Source organism: Haliotis asinina, chromosome 13 (assembly GCF_037392515.1).
Source record: "Haliotis asinina isolate JCU_RB_2024 chromosome 13, JCU_Hal_asi_v2, whole genome shotgun sequence".
Classification (NCBI taxonomy): Eukaryota; Metazoa; Mollusca; class Gastropoda; order Lepetellida; family Haliotidae; genus Haliotis; species Haliotis asinina.
In genome coordinates, this window is record NC_090292.1 from 19,086,671 (window position 1) to 19,103,325 (window position 16,655).

General features: G+C 39.2%; 1 protein-coding gene across 2 annotated transcripts in view; it reads left to right on the forward strand.

The window, feature by feature from the left end:
* Window positions 1–15,218, forward strand: part of LOC137259941 (guanine nucleotide-binding protein G(q) subunit alpha) — a 38,405-nt gene extending 23,187 nt beyond the window's left edge. For both annotated transcript variants that reach the window (XM_067797596.1, XM_067797595.1), the window contains exons 4-9: window positions 655–809; window positions 2,635–2,763; window positions 4,535–4,664; window positions 5,168–5,321; window positions 7,062–7,169; window positions 8,962–15,218. In XM_067797596.1, the coding sequence (XP_067653697.1) occupies window positions 655–809; window positions 2,635–2,763; window positions 4,535–4,664; window positions 5,168–5,321; window positions 7,062–7,169; window positions 8,962–9,044 (759 nt within the window). In that variant the 3' untranslated portion in view covers window positions 9,045–15,218. The remainder of the gene's footprint in view (window positions 1–654; window positions 810–2,634; window positions 2,764–4,534; window positions 4,665–5,167; window positions 5,322–7,061; window positions 7,170–8,961) is intronic.
* The last annotated feature ends 1,437 nt before the right edge of the window (window positions 15,219–16,655 follow it).

A 16,655-nucleotide genomic window follows, 5' to 3' on the forward strand; every position in this document is an offset into this window, starting at 1 on the left:
TACAAAAAAAAAAAAAAAATATTGTTACATCCTTAATAGTTTCAGAATGGAAGTTATTATTTTTTACAACTGCTATCATTTATAATGAAGCTGAATTTCGACTCGTGAAGGTCACGGGATAGATTAGGCCTTCACTAACCCATGCTTGCCATAAAAGGTGACTATGCTTGTCGTAAGAGGTGACTAACAGGATCGGGTGGTCAGACTAGCTGACTTGGTTCCCAATTGTGCAGATCGATGCTCATGTTGTTGATCAGTGGATTGTCTTGTCCAGACTCGATTATTTACAGACCGCCTCCATATAGCTGGAATATTGCTGAGTGCGGCGTAAACTAAACTCACTCACTCACTTACTATAATGAAGCTAAGTCTAATTAAAAAATGGGCATTTAATAAGTGTTCTTTGTAATACAATATCATCGTGCACTAACTTGCTGTCTATTCCAAATAAGTCACATAGGACTTTGAAAAAATCTGCATTGCTCATTTCTGCACTAATCTCTACAGAGTAAAGTCCAACCACTGGAACTGTAATTACACAGTTACACAGAACTTACTTTCACAGATATTTCACTCTGCATAAATTGTACAGATAAACTTGAAAAAAGAACAGTTTTCAGACAGTACTATAACTTCTTGTCCCCTGTTTTTCAGGATAATGCAATGTTGATCCGAAATGTTGACTACGAGACGGTGACAACGTTTGAACCCCAGTATGTGGAAGCGATAAAGTGTCTGTGGGCAGATCAAGGTATCCAGGAGTGTTACGACAGACGTCGAGAATACCAGCTCACCGACTCTGCTAAATAGTGAGTAGAAGTTGTAGAACTGCAGTGACCTGCGGAAATATGATCAAAATGTGTTTTATCACTTTATTTCTTTCTGATCTGGGTACAGCATTTCATACATGTTTAACAAGTCAGCATATTTGTTGTATTACCTTGCAAGTCAATTTACAAAGAATTCCTTACCCACGATGATCAAGTCTGTGACAAGTATGACTCCACGTGACCTTACCCAGACACAGATAATTGCAGTACTGGTCACTGGTTTGTGTGGTTCCGACTATTATTTCTTGGTCACATTCATGTAGACAGAAGGTTGCTGAGAGGTGCATTGCACAGCAAACATTTCAGGAATGTTTTGCCATCAGCAACAACTGGCCATGCTTCATTAAACATGCCACCACTAAACATTACCTTGCTTCATTAGCTGTGGTATTTAACAATCATGGAATAGGTTGACAGCAGAAATCAATCACTAAGTATCCTGCAAATGTTTCATATGACACAAAAGTGTTGTATCTATTGTGCTGCATTGTTGCAGATTGAGCAGATTATCTTGATCTGCTCAGTAGCAGATACAGTTGAACCCCGTTTATCCGGACATTTTGGTTTCACTTGAAAATCGTCCGGATAGCGAGACATCCAGTTAACTGGATCAAATGAGCAAAACGTGAATATTAAGTGAAAGCAAAAAAATATTCATGTACGTATATCAATAATTCCACAGTCAATAGTAATAGCAGTGAATCATCACAACATATAAGTGTACCGATAATACATGGATAATACATGTCCTTTCAAACATGTGGGGCCAGGGGGGATATGTCATGTTCTGATGACTCTTGTTTTTAAAGTTTCAATGCCCTAAAACCATATGACATCGCATCAAACTTATGCTGTCTGCAGAAAGTAAACTTCTGGATGGAATCACATGACGTAGATCAAGTGGCAGGCTATTTTGAACTTACATCACGACAGATTTTAGGGGGTCGAGTTTTTAGTGATATAAACAATACAATTACAGTGTAGTTTACCTTAATTCTACTTAACGTGTTTTCGTTACTGATGAGATGTTCGCACACCCGCCAAATCCTAATCAACAACACGAGTGACACGCGTACCTAATGTTTTGATGGCTAATTAATCAATTCACATCAAATGCATTTTGATAGATTAAGAGTGAAATCACATAGTCGTGCCGTAAACGGTAGTTACGTGACACATACACATGAACAGGTCTGTCCGTCCGGATAATTGGATCATTTTTCAATGGAAATCTATAGGAATGGTTTGAAAACTCACCGTCCGGGTCCGGAAGCATGGGGTCCAGTTAAGCGTGTACAATAAATGAATATAAGTTTCTTTTGACGTAAATCGACGTAAAAATTTGACGTAAATCGTCCGGAAGGTGGGGTTTTCGGATATGTGGGGTCCGAGTAAATGTGGCTCGACTGTATTCAGCTCAAAGTTAGCACAATTTCAAATTTGAATTGAATCTCTTCCATATTCCTAAATTTTTCACATTATTGTAAATTATCAATATTATGAAATAAACTGTTGTAATACAAAGACCATTATACCTGTGAAGGTCCCAGGTAGAACAGGTCAACCAAGTCAGCAAGCCTGACCACTCGATCACGTTAGTCGCCTCTTACAACAAGTATACTTGCAAGTATGGGTTGCTGAAGGCCTATTCTACCCCAGATCGTCCTCTGAACTGATGGTCCCCAATTTAAGAACAGCAATCGTCAAGGACCTCAGTTGCACCTTGGGTACCTCAACACTTCTATGGCATTACTAAAGAAGGTGGAGAAGATATGTGGAAAGTAACGACACTGATTTCTTTCAGCTATCTGAACAATGTGGACAGAATAGCAGCACCTGATTACCTACCCACGTTACCTGACATCCTCCGTGTGAGAGTACCCACTACCGGCATCATAGAATATCCATTTGATTTGGATAGTATAATATTTAGGTGAGTACAGACGATATCTTTGAACTGCTCTTGTTTTCGGTGGTAAGAATATCTTTCTAAAATTTCTAAGGCTCAGAGAGTACCCACAACCAGCATCAGATCTTAAACGATTAAACACTGAAGATTGTACAGATTTTGTGCACATTATCGTTTAGATCTGATGCTGGTTCTGGGTACTCAACTCATTTCAATTTTTAATTTTTCACTTAGAATAAACATTATAGTGTTCACTGATGATGTAGTTTAAGTATACCCAGTCATCAGTTTTATGAATATCTTTTCATAGATTAACTTTTTGCACAAAATCTGTACAATCTTCAGTGTTTATTCTAAGTGAAAAATTAAAATGAGTGTGCTTGTCAGTTGTAGGATACACGGAGTTTCCTTCAAAATTTAGTCTGTTCTTCAGAGGCACATTTAGAAATTGTGGCGTGTACATGTTGACGTCATAGAATAGTTTTGTACGATCTGTTTGGGTTTAAATGGGAAAGGTGAATGATTTAATAACTCGAAATAGAGATAAGTGCTCAAAACATAAATACCACACAGTCTTGAAACCTCTGTACTTACTGATGACAAACGGCTGGTGGAACAGCACAGGCACATACTTCTGGAACAACACCCCCCAAAAAAGGGTAAAAAGTGAAACTCAAACTTTACATGGAGTTTCTTAAACAATTTTCTTTTTGTGATTGATCTTAAAGCGTCAGACTTCAGGTCATGTTGATTACAGAGATTTCAGTACCATGTCTCTTATTTATGTTTTTTTCACTATCTCTATTTCACACCAAAGATGATTTGAATTTTTTTCTCACCATTGTGTCCCCACATCATATCATTGCATTATGTTATAAGAATAAGTCTTTAAAAGGCATTTAGAAGTTACAAGAACATAGATACATGACACTTTCTTGAATAAGAACTTCTTCTTTTTTCATCATTTTAAAGCCAATTGGTCCTTCATCAATGGAATAAGAAAGGAAACCGTTCAAAATTGCTTACCAAACCGAGAATTGTCATATTGATGCATTGTCAAAGAGGACCCCTTTTATGGATGCACAACTTCGTAACTGCAGCAGATTCGATGTTGCAAACATAGATACTAACAAGCAAGCACTAGCAAATACACTAAAATGTTATATCCATTGCGATAAAGAAGTTCCCTGTCCACAACAGCTTCTATAAACCATGTAAAGACATAATGTATTTTCTTACAAAACAAAAGTGGTGTATTTATTGTGATAAGGATGTTGTCTCCACAGCAGCTTCTATGTACCATGTAAAGACATGACATATTTTCTTACAAAACAAAAGTGTTGTATTTATTGCGATAAGGATGTTGTCTGTCCACAACAGCTTCTCTAGGCCATGGGGGCGGTGGAGTAACCTAGTGGTTAAAGCGTTCGCTTGTCATGCCGAAGACCCGGGTTCAATTCCCCACATGGGTACAATGTGTGATCCCCATTTTCTGGTGTTCCCTGCCTTGATATTGCTGGAATATTGCTAAAAGCGGCATAAAACCAAACTCACTCACACACTCTCTATGCCATGTTAGGACATGATGTATTTTCTTACAAAACAAAAGTGTTGTATCTATTGCGATAAGGATGTTAACTGTCCACAACACCTTCTGTATCTCATGTAAGGAAGTGATCTAATTTCTTACACCACCAATAGAGAAGTTGTCTGTCCATACCAGCTTCTATATGACAGTTAGGGAAATGATACATTTTCATTTGGAACAGTCCCTAATCATCTGATCTCATTGCAGAATGGTTGACGTGGGAGGACAGAGATCTGAGAGACGGAAGTGGATCCACTGTTTTGAAAACGTGACGTCCATCATGTTCTTAGTAGCCTTAAGTGAATATGATCAAGTGTTGGTAGAATCAGATAGTGAGGTAAGACAGTAAGTTGCCTAATGGCTAAGATAGATTATGAAAGCAGAAAGTCTCAGTAAGACAAAACAAGGCTTACATTATGAATGGTTGGATGATTTCAGGATTCCACAAAACAATCTAACCACTGAGATTATTCTTAGGGCTTGATATAAATGTATTGTGTGATTTGGGGTGGGTTGTATTTACACCTCTTTTTGCGAGTGGAGGTGTACTGAGAATTTTGAACGAGTACCAACATACATTTGTGTGAGCGAGCAGGTGATATTGTTTATTATTTAGAATATTAAACAACTTTCCAGCTATTAAACCTATAAGTTAGACGTAAAAAGTTATATGGGCATATGATAAAATGTGTATTAATGTTCGGAAGATGTATTAGGGTTCGGAAGATGTGTATCAGAGTTCAGAAAATGTGTTTTCGAGTTACTGAACTATATGTTTGAGTTGGTTTAATAAGTAAGGTGTGGAAACACCGACCTGACATGTCCCGCTGTTTCTGACAGAACCGAATGGAGGAATCTAAAGCGTTGTTCCGGACGATTATCACCTACCCCTGGTTCCAGAACTCCTCCGTCATTCTCTTCCTCAACAAGAAGGATCTGTTAGAAGAGAAGATTATGCACTCTCATCTAGTCGACTACTTCCCAGAGTTTGATGGTGAGTTTCACAAAGTTATCCAAAACTAGAGAATGTGTGAATCCCATTTCTAATGTTCCTCACTGTGATATTGCTGGAATATTGCTAAAAGCAGTGTAAAGCTAAACTCTCTCTTTCACTCTGTTATTACTGTCTGCCGCTGGAAAGTTGGAATATTGCTGAGAGCAGCGTAAATCTAAAATCTCTGAAAATTATCTGGTGGATTTTGGTTACAAATATGGGTAATCCACAAACTATATTCATAAGATGTGATTACATGGAAAAGGAGAGGCAATTGAGCTTGTGGATTTCATCCAGAGCAGTGTGCCCAAGTTTATGATCCTTGTACCTATCACTGGATTGTCTGATCCAAATTTCATTACTTACACCACATTTATGAGTGCTATAACCACAGCACAAAAATAAATGCACAAAGCTTGACCAAATAGTGGTTAAGGCAAAGCAAAAACAGGCAGTAGTCAATGTGTCCATAGATGTGTTCACATGGAAAGGATTAATGGCATTGATTCACATTCTAAATGTAAATTTCTTGCTGTTGGTCTCCATTTTGCTGATTCTGTCATTTGTGGATACATTAGTGAAAGGGAAGTAACTCTGTTCACTCCAATATTAGCATTATATATGTTTATGAGGTATGTCGTCATTCTCTGATGCAAGGGTTAGTGGAAGGGAGGTAACTCTGCCTGTCTTGTTATAGACAGCTATGGTAATAAAGTAAGCCAGTTTCAGAATTTATGCCATTGATCTGTTTTCAACAAGTAAGCAGTATGGACCATTTGAAATAATATATAATGGTTATCTTTCTTGGGATATGGTGAATTAATTGAAATGGTTAATAGCACTATATAGTCAAAATGGTTTATTGCAGTATTTTGTTGGAAAATGGTTAATTGTTTGAAATGGTTAATAACAGAGTATTGTGGAAAAAATGGTTGTTTGTGGGGAAATAGGTAAATTATGCGAGGATTAAATTGTAGCATTTCAGGATTTGTTTGGTTTGTTGTGCAACTAGGCTAAATTCGGGCATAGTGGTTTAATTACAATTCAGGTGTCTTCTAGCATGCACGTATTTCATTGCATGACAGTATAAGTTATTAGACACTAGAAAACCTGGGAAAACCAAACAAACTGAGTATTTCATAAAAAAATGTATATATTCTAATGATAAACGATAATCTTTTCACCATGATGTGCTCCGATAATTAGTACTGGATTTTGTTTCTGATTCCCAACACTACTCTCATTTGAGTGAGTGAGTTTAGTTTTACGCCGCACTCAGCAATATTCCAGCCATATGGCAGTGGTCTGTAAATAATGAAGTCTAGACCAGACAATCCAGTGATCAACAATACGAGCATCGATCTGTGCATTTTGGGAACTGATGACATGTGGCAACCAAGTCAGTGAGTCTGACCACCCGATCCTGCTAGGTGCCTCTTGCGACAAGCATAGTCGCCTTTTCTGGCAAGCATGTGTTGCTGAAGGCCTATTCTACCCTGGGACGTTCACAAGTCACTCTCACTTGACTTCTAGAGAGATGGCAAGGAGTTAACTCAACATGCAAAGCTAGGAATTCAGAAGAACCCTATTGGCTACTTGCAAGGGTCCTGGAAATATGATGGTCCTGTGAAGTATTGAAATTATGTAGAATATTTCCTTATAATGTTCAATAATGACGTTATGATGCTCTTGCAGCAAATCACATATTTTTACATACTTTGTCTTTGTTTTGTTTTTCAGGTCCAAAGAAAGATGCTGGAGCAGCTCGCGAGTTCATTCTTAAAATGTTTGTGGAGCTCAACCCTGACCCGGACAAAATAATCTACTCGCACTTCACCTGTGCTACAGGTAAGTCCAGTTTTGTCTCTTGTATACATTCCCCACATGGGTAGGATATGTCAAGCCCATTCCAGGTGTCGTGATATTGCTGGAATGTTGCTAAAAGTGGTGTAAACACTTACTGACTCTCTTACATACAATTTTTGTCTGTAGACAAAGATTTGTTGAAGGCAAGACAGTTGTCATACGTTCTTGTAAGGGTCATTCATAAAGATTATTTCTTGATATGTTCAGAAGTGCTTAAAAATGGTACCCATGAAGATACGGATTACAAATGGCCATAAGCAGACCATGCTTGTCCTACGAGGCAACTGATGGGGTCGGGTGGTCAACTTGGTTGACACACATCATCGGTTTCCAATTGCACAGACCAATTCTGTTGAGCACTGAATTGTCTGGTCCAGGCTCCATCTAACTGGAATATACTTGGACATCAGTTAAAGTCTATTTCAGACATTGCCGTGTGCATTAGTGACTGTATAGATGGCTAAAGGTTATTTCAATGAACAGTTGTTACAAAACTCGACTAGTTTGAGATTTAATGGACCAGAGCTCCAGATAAGCTTTTGATCATGTGGGTATGATACCCACACTTTTGAAACTATATGGATATTTCCAATTTCAAGTGATTATCAATAGTTTTATGTACCCACCATTTTTTTTTAAAATCTTAGTATCCGTTTCAGATAAGTATGACTGATGCGAGATTGTTTTATTCAATAATAGAATGAGACAAAATCAACCCACCAGTGCCAAATCGTAGCTAATACAGCTTGTAAGAAATAATACTTTTTCTACATCCATTTTTGTGTAAAACAAGATACCAAGATGTCTTCATTCTGATGGTTAGTTGTTTTCAATACCCTCTTCCCGTCATGTTTTACCACTTCCCCAATGCGAGGAGCTGATGTTACAAGAATGAAGTAGTTTTCTTTTGTTTGTAAAGCATAATAAAGTAGGATTAATTTGAGCGTGTGGAGGTTTTCAATCTCACTTGGCCACCATTATAAATTTCTTTACAGAAAGAAAACTGCTGTTTGATTGGTCTCTATTTACAGATGGGCCATTGAATGCAGGGTTGATAAACCAGGATTAGTATTCTGTTCCTGTTGGACAATTTAATTGCTTTTAGAATTATTCAAGATTTTCTTCAATGAGGAATATTTAGAGACAGAAAAATTATAATTTGATTTGCTTTAATTGATAGGATGCACAACATGATTTTGATGTACAGGGTAAAATATGCAGAGTTATTTTGACATAGTATGAATGAAAATGTTTCATGTTTTTTCATATGTTGGCATATATTTTTTTATGCCTATTTAAACATTTCTGTAGTGAATTGTACACAAATATGCAGTTTATCTGGAGCTCTGATAGACAATTTATGATAAATTAGTTTGCAATTTATCTTTTTGATTATTGGACAGACTCCCTTGGTACTGAACCATGAAAATATGTCAAACTTGATGGCAAACTGATGGAGAAATCCGATTTGTATATACACAGAAAATATATATTTATACTGACCCGTGAAGATACGGGTTAGAGTAGGTCTTCAACATTTCATGTTTGTCATAAAGTGCAACTAACAGGATTGGGTAGTCAAGCTTGCTGTCTTGGTTTGTTGCATAGATCAGTACTCATGCTGTTAATCACAGTATTGTCTGATCCAGACTTGATTATTTACAAATAGTTGGAATATTGCTGAGTGCGATGTTAAACAAGAAACCAGCCAGCCACCAGTAAATTGACTGGATATATGTAAGACTTGTTTAAAAAATGTTCCCCTCTTTTTCAGATACGGAGAACATCCGATTTGTATTTGCGGCGGTGAAAGACACCATTCTTCAGTTGAACCTGAAGGAGTACAATCTGGTCTGAAGACGGGTTGAGCCGGGCAGCTTAAAGTTGGCAATTAAACGTCTTTTTGTGAAAGTGTCCTTGATCGCTGATCGATTCATGATGCAGTTGATTCAGCCAGTACCACTGGTGTCGCCATTACGTCAAGTCTTCTTTGACCTGCACAGTCCCCCCCCTTCCCCCCCTTACCTTGAAACGATTGATTCCTGTGCGTACATTGTGACAAGCGTCTATCTCTGCATCTCTCTCGCACTTGCCATCGTCATCAATATAGATGGATGTTTGTGATATTATCTACTGTCCCAGTTACCGGACGACCCCGTTAACAGTTGACCGTATACAGAGACTGTTCGGCTTGGAACATGGGCAGGGCAGGGGAGGGATGGGATGGGATGGGAAGGAAGCCATGTAGTATCGTGTAGTGGAGTTTTGGCTTTCTCTGACAGCACAGAACTACCACTCGCCCAGGATCCGCGCCACAGTATCAGTCAACCTTCATTAAACCTGTTTCTTCTTCTGTCACAATTTTTTTGTTTCCACCTGATTGCAAGCCACGTGTGACATCCCGTCTGACTGGCAGACGCTAAGTGGCAGCATCTGTTGTTATTGTTGTTGAATACAAAACCATGGACAAGTTTCTGCCATTTTGATAATTCAACAACACAACCACCTCTTTCTTACCCAGTTTGGGTCGTCATCTCACGGACTGAAGGTACGATCCAGGAAATGTCGAAGAGGGGGAGGGAGGACGGAGAGCGGGCCAGTCGCACTTAGCGACTGTTTTTAAGTGCGACTGATCTATTTCCAGCTATCTTGCTGGCACCGAAATTTGCTTGAAGGGCATGTTTATTTGTGAGTCCACACCGAGCTGAACCTGCTTATCAGAGGGCCCAGGACCATTCAGAAGGGCTTGCAGGCATGTAGGAGGTCAACCTTGACCCTCCTGTGTTGTCTCAGTAACAAGTTCACAGAGGAGGAAGACGTGAAATACATACTGACTTTGTCCCTCTGAAGGTGTATACTGGGGCACGGTACGGATCGTCTACGACGCCTGCACGTCGTACAGTTCCCATTTGTAGGTACAGAAAATTGTACATAGCTTTTAACAGTGGACAACACTTGTGTTTGTTCCTTACCGGAAAATGTGTCAACTTCTTATGTTTGTGGTGTCAGCTTGTGTTTATATCTAAGTACAACTCCTCAGTGACTGTGTGCTCAGAGCAATACACCAGCAGCCCATTTTGTTTACCTTTCTAACCATCCTGCACCTTGTCCATAGTGGACATGGACAGTAGGCCAAATTACACAAATTGGACGTTTCTTTTACTTTGGTGTATTTCTCCGAGCACTTAGATTGCAAACACTGATCACTACTGACCATGAGAATGATAATGTATGTGCAAAAGAGGACTGTATAGTATTTGTTGTGTGAAAAAGTTCTTGTGTATAACTGTGCCGCCACAATTTTCATACCACCTGGATCTAACAGGGCGTTACTCGCTTTTGATACATATTGACTGTCTATGTGTAAGAAAAGTAGTGTTAATATTTTGATGTCCAGATGTGTGAATGTTTATAATTATTATGGTGAATTTGATTATAATAATTATTATTACTATTATTGTAATTATGATGGTTTATTGCCGTGGTGATGTATCAAGGAGATACGATTCAGAATGTGGGTGCCTCGTGGAGCATCTTGTTGCATTGCTGTGGAGTCAGTACCCTGAGGTGAGACTCCAGTTAGAAGGACTGTGTAGGTGTTCCAGCACTGATCAAGTTTACCTGCATCCAGGGATCTTTAGGAATTCTCTGCCAGGAGGAGTGCCCTGCGGACAGAATTAGCATGAGTGACACAAACCCAAATACTTGTCTTGTGACCGGCATTTTATGCTTACATTTTGAAAATGGCTGTATCTGGCATTTAACAATTGACTGTGTCCTGGGCTTATACACGTTGAAGGAGAGGGGCAGCATCTCCATGTTGTCCGAGCCTTCCCCATTGACCAGAAGACCAAGGCTATCTGCAGACCGTGTGTTGATTGACCATTGACACTTCAATACTGCCACAGGCTGCTCCTGTCTCTGCAGCCATTGACTGCACCAGCAGTTGGTGGGAGACCAGTGATAGCAATTTTCGTCAATAATTTTTGGTTTGAAAGAAACTGATATTGCTTCGTATCATGAGATATTCATATATCCTAGACTTATTGTGTGTTGGATGAGAGTTGTCTCCCTTTGACATTTTTACATTGATAGAATTTGTTGGAAATTTCGAAAAAGGTCATTTTATGCTAAGGCTAGAGTTGGAAATTGTGAGTTTGCATCTTTGTTATTTTCCATTGTTGAAGGGAATGGGGAGATAATAGTTTGAAAGGGAGACAATCCTTGCCAAAATTTTGTAATGTATGTATATGTATGCATGTGCAATTAGAGTTGTGCCCCTTGACTACTGGCTGTATTGTGTGAGTGTGTGTGCATGTGACCTTTACTGAGGTGTTTGTCTCCCTATAGATCCAAGAGCCTGAACTGGAGAAAGGACTTGATGGGTTAAATAGGCACAGTGCACACATAGTTAGGACCACCAGCCTGCATTCTTTCTACTGGCTTTTCCAAGCTATAAGGCAGCATACTCTCTGAGAGACTCACTAAGGTCAGTTTCTGACTGTAGGCAAACAGACTGTCAAGCATACATGGGCTGGTATAAGTAGTTTGCTGGCAGGACACCCAGTAATAATCATACCTCAACTGTGCAATTTCCTTATCAGAATGTTCTATTGACTTTGGCTATTCAATCCAATTCATACTTAAAAATGACTTAACTTTTTCAAACTTAATGATACTTCATGTGTAAAGATTCCATATTGAGGTAACAGTTATGTTCATGAGTCTTCGCAGATAAGAATGATGATTTTTTTTTTTTCAAATGAACCCCTTCTACTTAAGCTATTTAGACTGTTTTTTTTCTTTATTTATTACTGATGACCGATTTCGACTTCTCACATGAACTATGCTGACAACTCCCTACTGTATGTTCTTTGTGAGTACGATGACTAATGTATTTCTGTTGTACGTAGTAGTGTTTCAATTGGTTTCATCAGAGCTGAATTCAGACGAATTTGAAAACCTGAGCATTTGTATGTGTGTGTACATTTTATATCAGAATTAATCAAGTATGACTGTTGTGAGCCCTGAGTTGCTTCTGTATGTCAATTACTGTAAGTTGAGACTTTTTCAAATTTACGCAATTGCCTTTGAACTAGACAAAATTGTCACCCTCAAACCATGTGTACTCACTAAGCTGACCACCAGGGCATGGCGAACTTGTAGAGCATTGCCACGCCGACTGTTGTCATGGAGATGTGAAAGTACATATGGTTGTATTTTGACTTTTGCAATTGCATAAGAAGGTAGATTTAATTCATTTGGTGAAGTGTGCCACCGGTAGACTCCTCCCAATCATTAGATGTCTGTACACGGTTTGTGTACCTGTGTTTAACACAAGCCGGGAGTGAGCTTCATGCATGTACAGCAATTCACTGTTATACATTTGTGTATAAATATATAAATACCTTCTTCATGTCTCTGGGAGGCTGAGTGATTGTGTCCCGTTTTAGATTAATTACTCGTAACAGGTGGAAGGTAAGTAGTGACTTTTCTACACGGAACATTCATATGATGTGCTCAACTAAGCCTCTGGAATATATGGTTGTTACCACTCCTAGTCACCTTGGGAGGAACGGTATCACGTGTACTTTGTAGCACACGAGTCTGTTCAGCTGCTCGATTCGCATCTAATTTCTGGGCGATATTGGAGGTTTACATGACATCTGAGAAGGATGTTGGTTTGTCCTATCCAAGTCTTTGGTCTCGTTAGAATTTTGGGTTTTTGAAGAGAAAGCGTTTGAAATGTTGCTAAGGATACAGTTTGTCTGCAGTTTGTACTGCCTGAACGGACTCGTGTGTGGTCTTGTACAACTCACATCATTTAATCATGACTGATGTTTGTTCATGGAATGCATCCTGTAATTATGGCTTATTTCTGGTGATTGAGTGATAGGTCCCATGGCTTCTGTAGCAGCCTGTGTGTTGATTTCATTGTTTAACTAGCTGTTTGTGATTGCATGGGGAACAGGTGTCTCCCCTACATAGTTCTACAGAGTTGTGTCCCTTTACACTGCCCACTTTTGTTGCCATTGCCAAAATGTAGTGTGGAAAATAGGACACTGTTTTGAAACAATGTTTGCAATTGGATTTGAGTAAAGCGCTCCTAACGTTAATGTCAAAATTGTCTCGGACCTCAAGAACATTTTGAGAGAAACATCATGAAGCCTCTTTGTATTGTGGTATATATGTTAGTGATAATGCAATGTTACTTTAATTGACCTAGTTCCACCAACAACTAGTGCCTAGTGTTATCTCTGTTTGTCAACTCTTGTGTCGCAACCATGGACTTGTTCATCATAGGAAGCAGGATCTTTTTATATGCCAGTGTCCTATTGTTCAATAGTGTAACTGTGATTTTGTAACAAGTTTGACATGTCTGTTTGAATGGGCCAGGTGCAACATATATTCTTTCTTGCTAGAGAGACCCGGATTCTCTTCATGTCCCACACTATTTGGATCTAGTTTACATTGGTCAGATGCGCCTGATGGTGTGACATGATCAGTGTTGTCATGAAGCGACATGCTGGATCTTGGCTGTTTTGGGACATACAGGGCTAAGCAGAGCCTCTCTGGATAATTAATATTGGAGCAGTTCATGGTGAAAGCAGGGACTATTGGAATAATTTGGGTCTTTGCATAATGTAAGCGTTACTAGAAGTGTTTGAAACAGGTTTTTCTAGTCTTGAGGGGAGATGGTGTCAGATTTACAAATTGCGAAAGATGTTCTTCTAACTTTAGACCCCCCTGTCTGCAGGTAAGGTTAGGAGTGCCATTTCCAAATTTGCAAATCTGAAAAAGGAACCTCGGTGACTTGATTTTGGAAGATGCCATAATGGATGAAATATCATTTTACAAAAGCCCCAACAAGTAAAGCTAGGAATTGTGAAACATGTCTCTGGACAAAAGAGTGCCGGTGTAAATGGACTAGGATGTTGTCCTGGGGCCATTGAAGAGTCCTTTTGGATCACATGGCATCCAGGGACAAACATGGAATGCTGGTGTCCATGAACTTGCATGATATTTTGTTTAAGGACAAGATTGGCATCCTGACACCCAATGATAGATGTCGAGGCTACAGTGCAATATGGTGATGACTGTTTCAAGCTTTCTGTTGGCTGAGCTGTCCCACAATAGAGAAAGTTTCGTCCCATTTCTGAGTGCATAATTTGACCAAGTGCTTAACTTGAATCTCATATTTCATGGTGTTTTGTCCACACATAATACAAATGCGATCTCAGAAAGATGTCTGCATTTTGTTGGTAAGCTGGAATTTTCAAATCCCCGACTTGCAATGACAATTGTTCTAGCCTATTTGAAACTTGAGTTTGGGCACAAATTGGGAGGCATAGAAAGTGTTAAATGTGCAACTGACAAACTACTGTAAATTTGTATGTAATATGAAGTGCTTGTTTATTATTTAATAATTGGAAGTTTGCTCAATATGAACTGCATTTTGTAGACTGATTTATAAATATTGTGACCAGGAGGCAGCATCAGCTGTGTCTCTCCCCCACCAGTTGTCTCCCTTGGACTGGCTACTTGTGGTTGCCTGTCCAGTCTGTTGCTCTGTATAAAGGCTCAAGTTTGCACTATCTGGTTATTACACAGTGTTCATTTTCTCTGTAAATGTATTTGTACCACAGTGCATGTATGTAAGTATGTATGTATGTATTCTCGGGGTTCTGTTGCTATGGCAACAGGTTCTCTGTTCAACAAGTTTCTGGGATTTGTTTTGCATATTGAAGAGCCATTTTAAGCTCCAATATGGAGCACCAGTGGGTTAGTCGCGGACCCTATCAGGTGATCATTGTATTAAGAGCAGACAGTGTTATTAATGTTGATAATCATGGTAGGGAATGTATTTTGTAGCGCTTTTTGTAGTCTCGTTGCCATGGAAACGTGATGCATGGGTGCGTCATCAAAAACTCTGTTACGCAATTTATCTTATTGACTATGCGCCAATGATGTGTCATTTTGTTTGAATGATGTGAAAATAATCTCATTTTTTAAATACAACATTAAAAAGTGGCACTGACTTGTGTGTTTATTTGTGTTTGTTATGGAAACTCGTGGAAGACATAGACAAGCGATCGTCATTGGAAGTGTTTCTCATTATTCACATGGGACTCTGGCTGTGTTGTGAAGGGTGCATGACGGGAGAAAATTGGGATGGGTGTCCCGTAGTCTTGTGATTCAAGCATTATATGCCAAAGACCTGTTTCCAACTCCGCATACAGACTACTTTGCAGCTAGCTGGAAGTTGGTTGCTCATCAGGGTTATTGCGTGCGATGAATGATGCTATGTTTGAATTATCTTGAAGGTATTATCTTTGAGCATCGTTTCGAACTGCACCAAGTACCATCCGAGTTTAAAACCGGAAAATGTAAGGTAATATTTTTCAACTGTGATGTGTAAAGGATATTCACAGTAAGAAATACAAGAGTGTCAACCTGCTTCCTCTGACGGCATGCTCCGTTATGAAGGAAGCCAGATAAAGTACACTGGACTACATTTAACATTTATCTAACATTTAGTGTCATCGTTTAAATGTTGAACATTGTCTGCATACTTCGTTTCCATGCTAAGTGTGCTAAACTGATCAAACAAGGAGCCTTAAGCTTATGAATACATGTGCATTGTACATAATCTCTGGCAGCACTTTACACATGCTGTCTCTCGCAGGGACCGGTTAGATGGTACGACAGGTGCCCGGAGAGGTGTTTGGTGGTTGTAAGGTCTTCGTTGTATTTAGAAAGGAAGTTATGTGACCAGAGACTACAGACCACTCAATCTGTTATCAAATTTAGATTACTGTATACACACAAAGCATACCTATGGCGCTGCGACCTTAATACACACCTCACATACAGTTATGTAACACAAATTCTCCTCCTTACATTGACATTTACTGAAGTTGCTAGTCATGGAATGATCCGGTAGAAAGTGAGACATACAGACGATTATCAAACTGAAATGAAAAATGGTATTGAGCAATATCAGACTTACAAGTCATGTTGCCGTGAATCAGTCGTGCAAAATGTGCTGCATATAGATGGAGGAACATGTTAAATTTCAGGTTCAAGTCCGATTTGGACGGGGAAGCAGTGATCAGTAACGCTTATGACTACCATGAGAACGAATGCAAGCTCTGAATGCACTGACCAAATGAGCCTTTGGCGTTGCTGTTTTATGGTCTGCCATTCTCTCTCTAATGTTTGCTCAACTTCACATAAAGACAGTAAACATGGTTTCCTATGATGAACCCAGCATGTTCAATGGGATTAAGACCAGGAGGCCTTGGAGGCCAGTCCATGTGTACAATGTTGTTCACCTAAACAACATCATTAACAACTCTTTCTCGGACATTTTCATCCACAATGAAGTTGGGACCCACTTCTTGTGGCAGAGGAATCATAACGGGTGGGTTTCGGATAGGTTCAACTGATCGGACTACATGTGTGAAG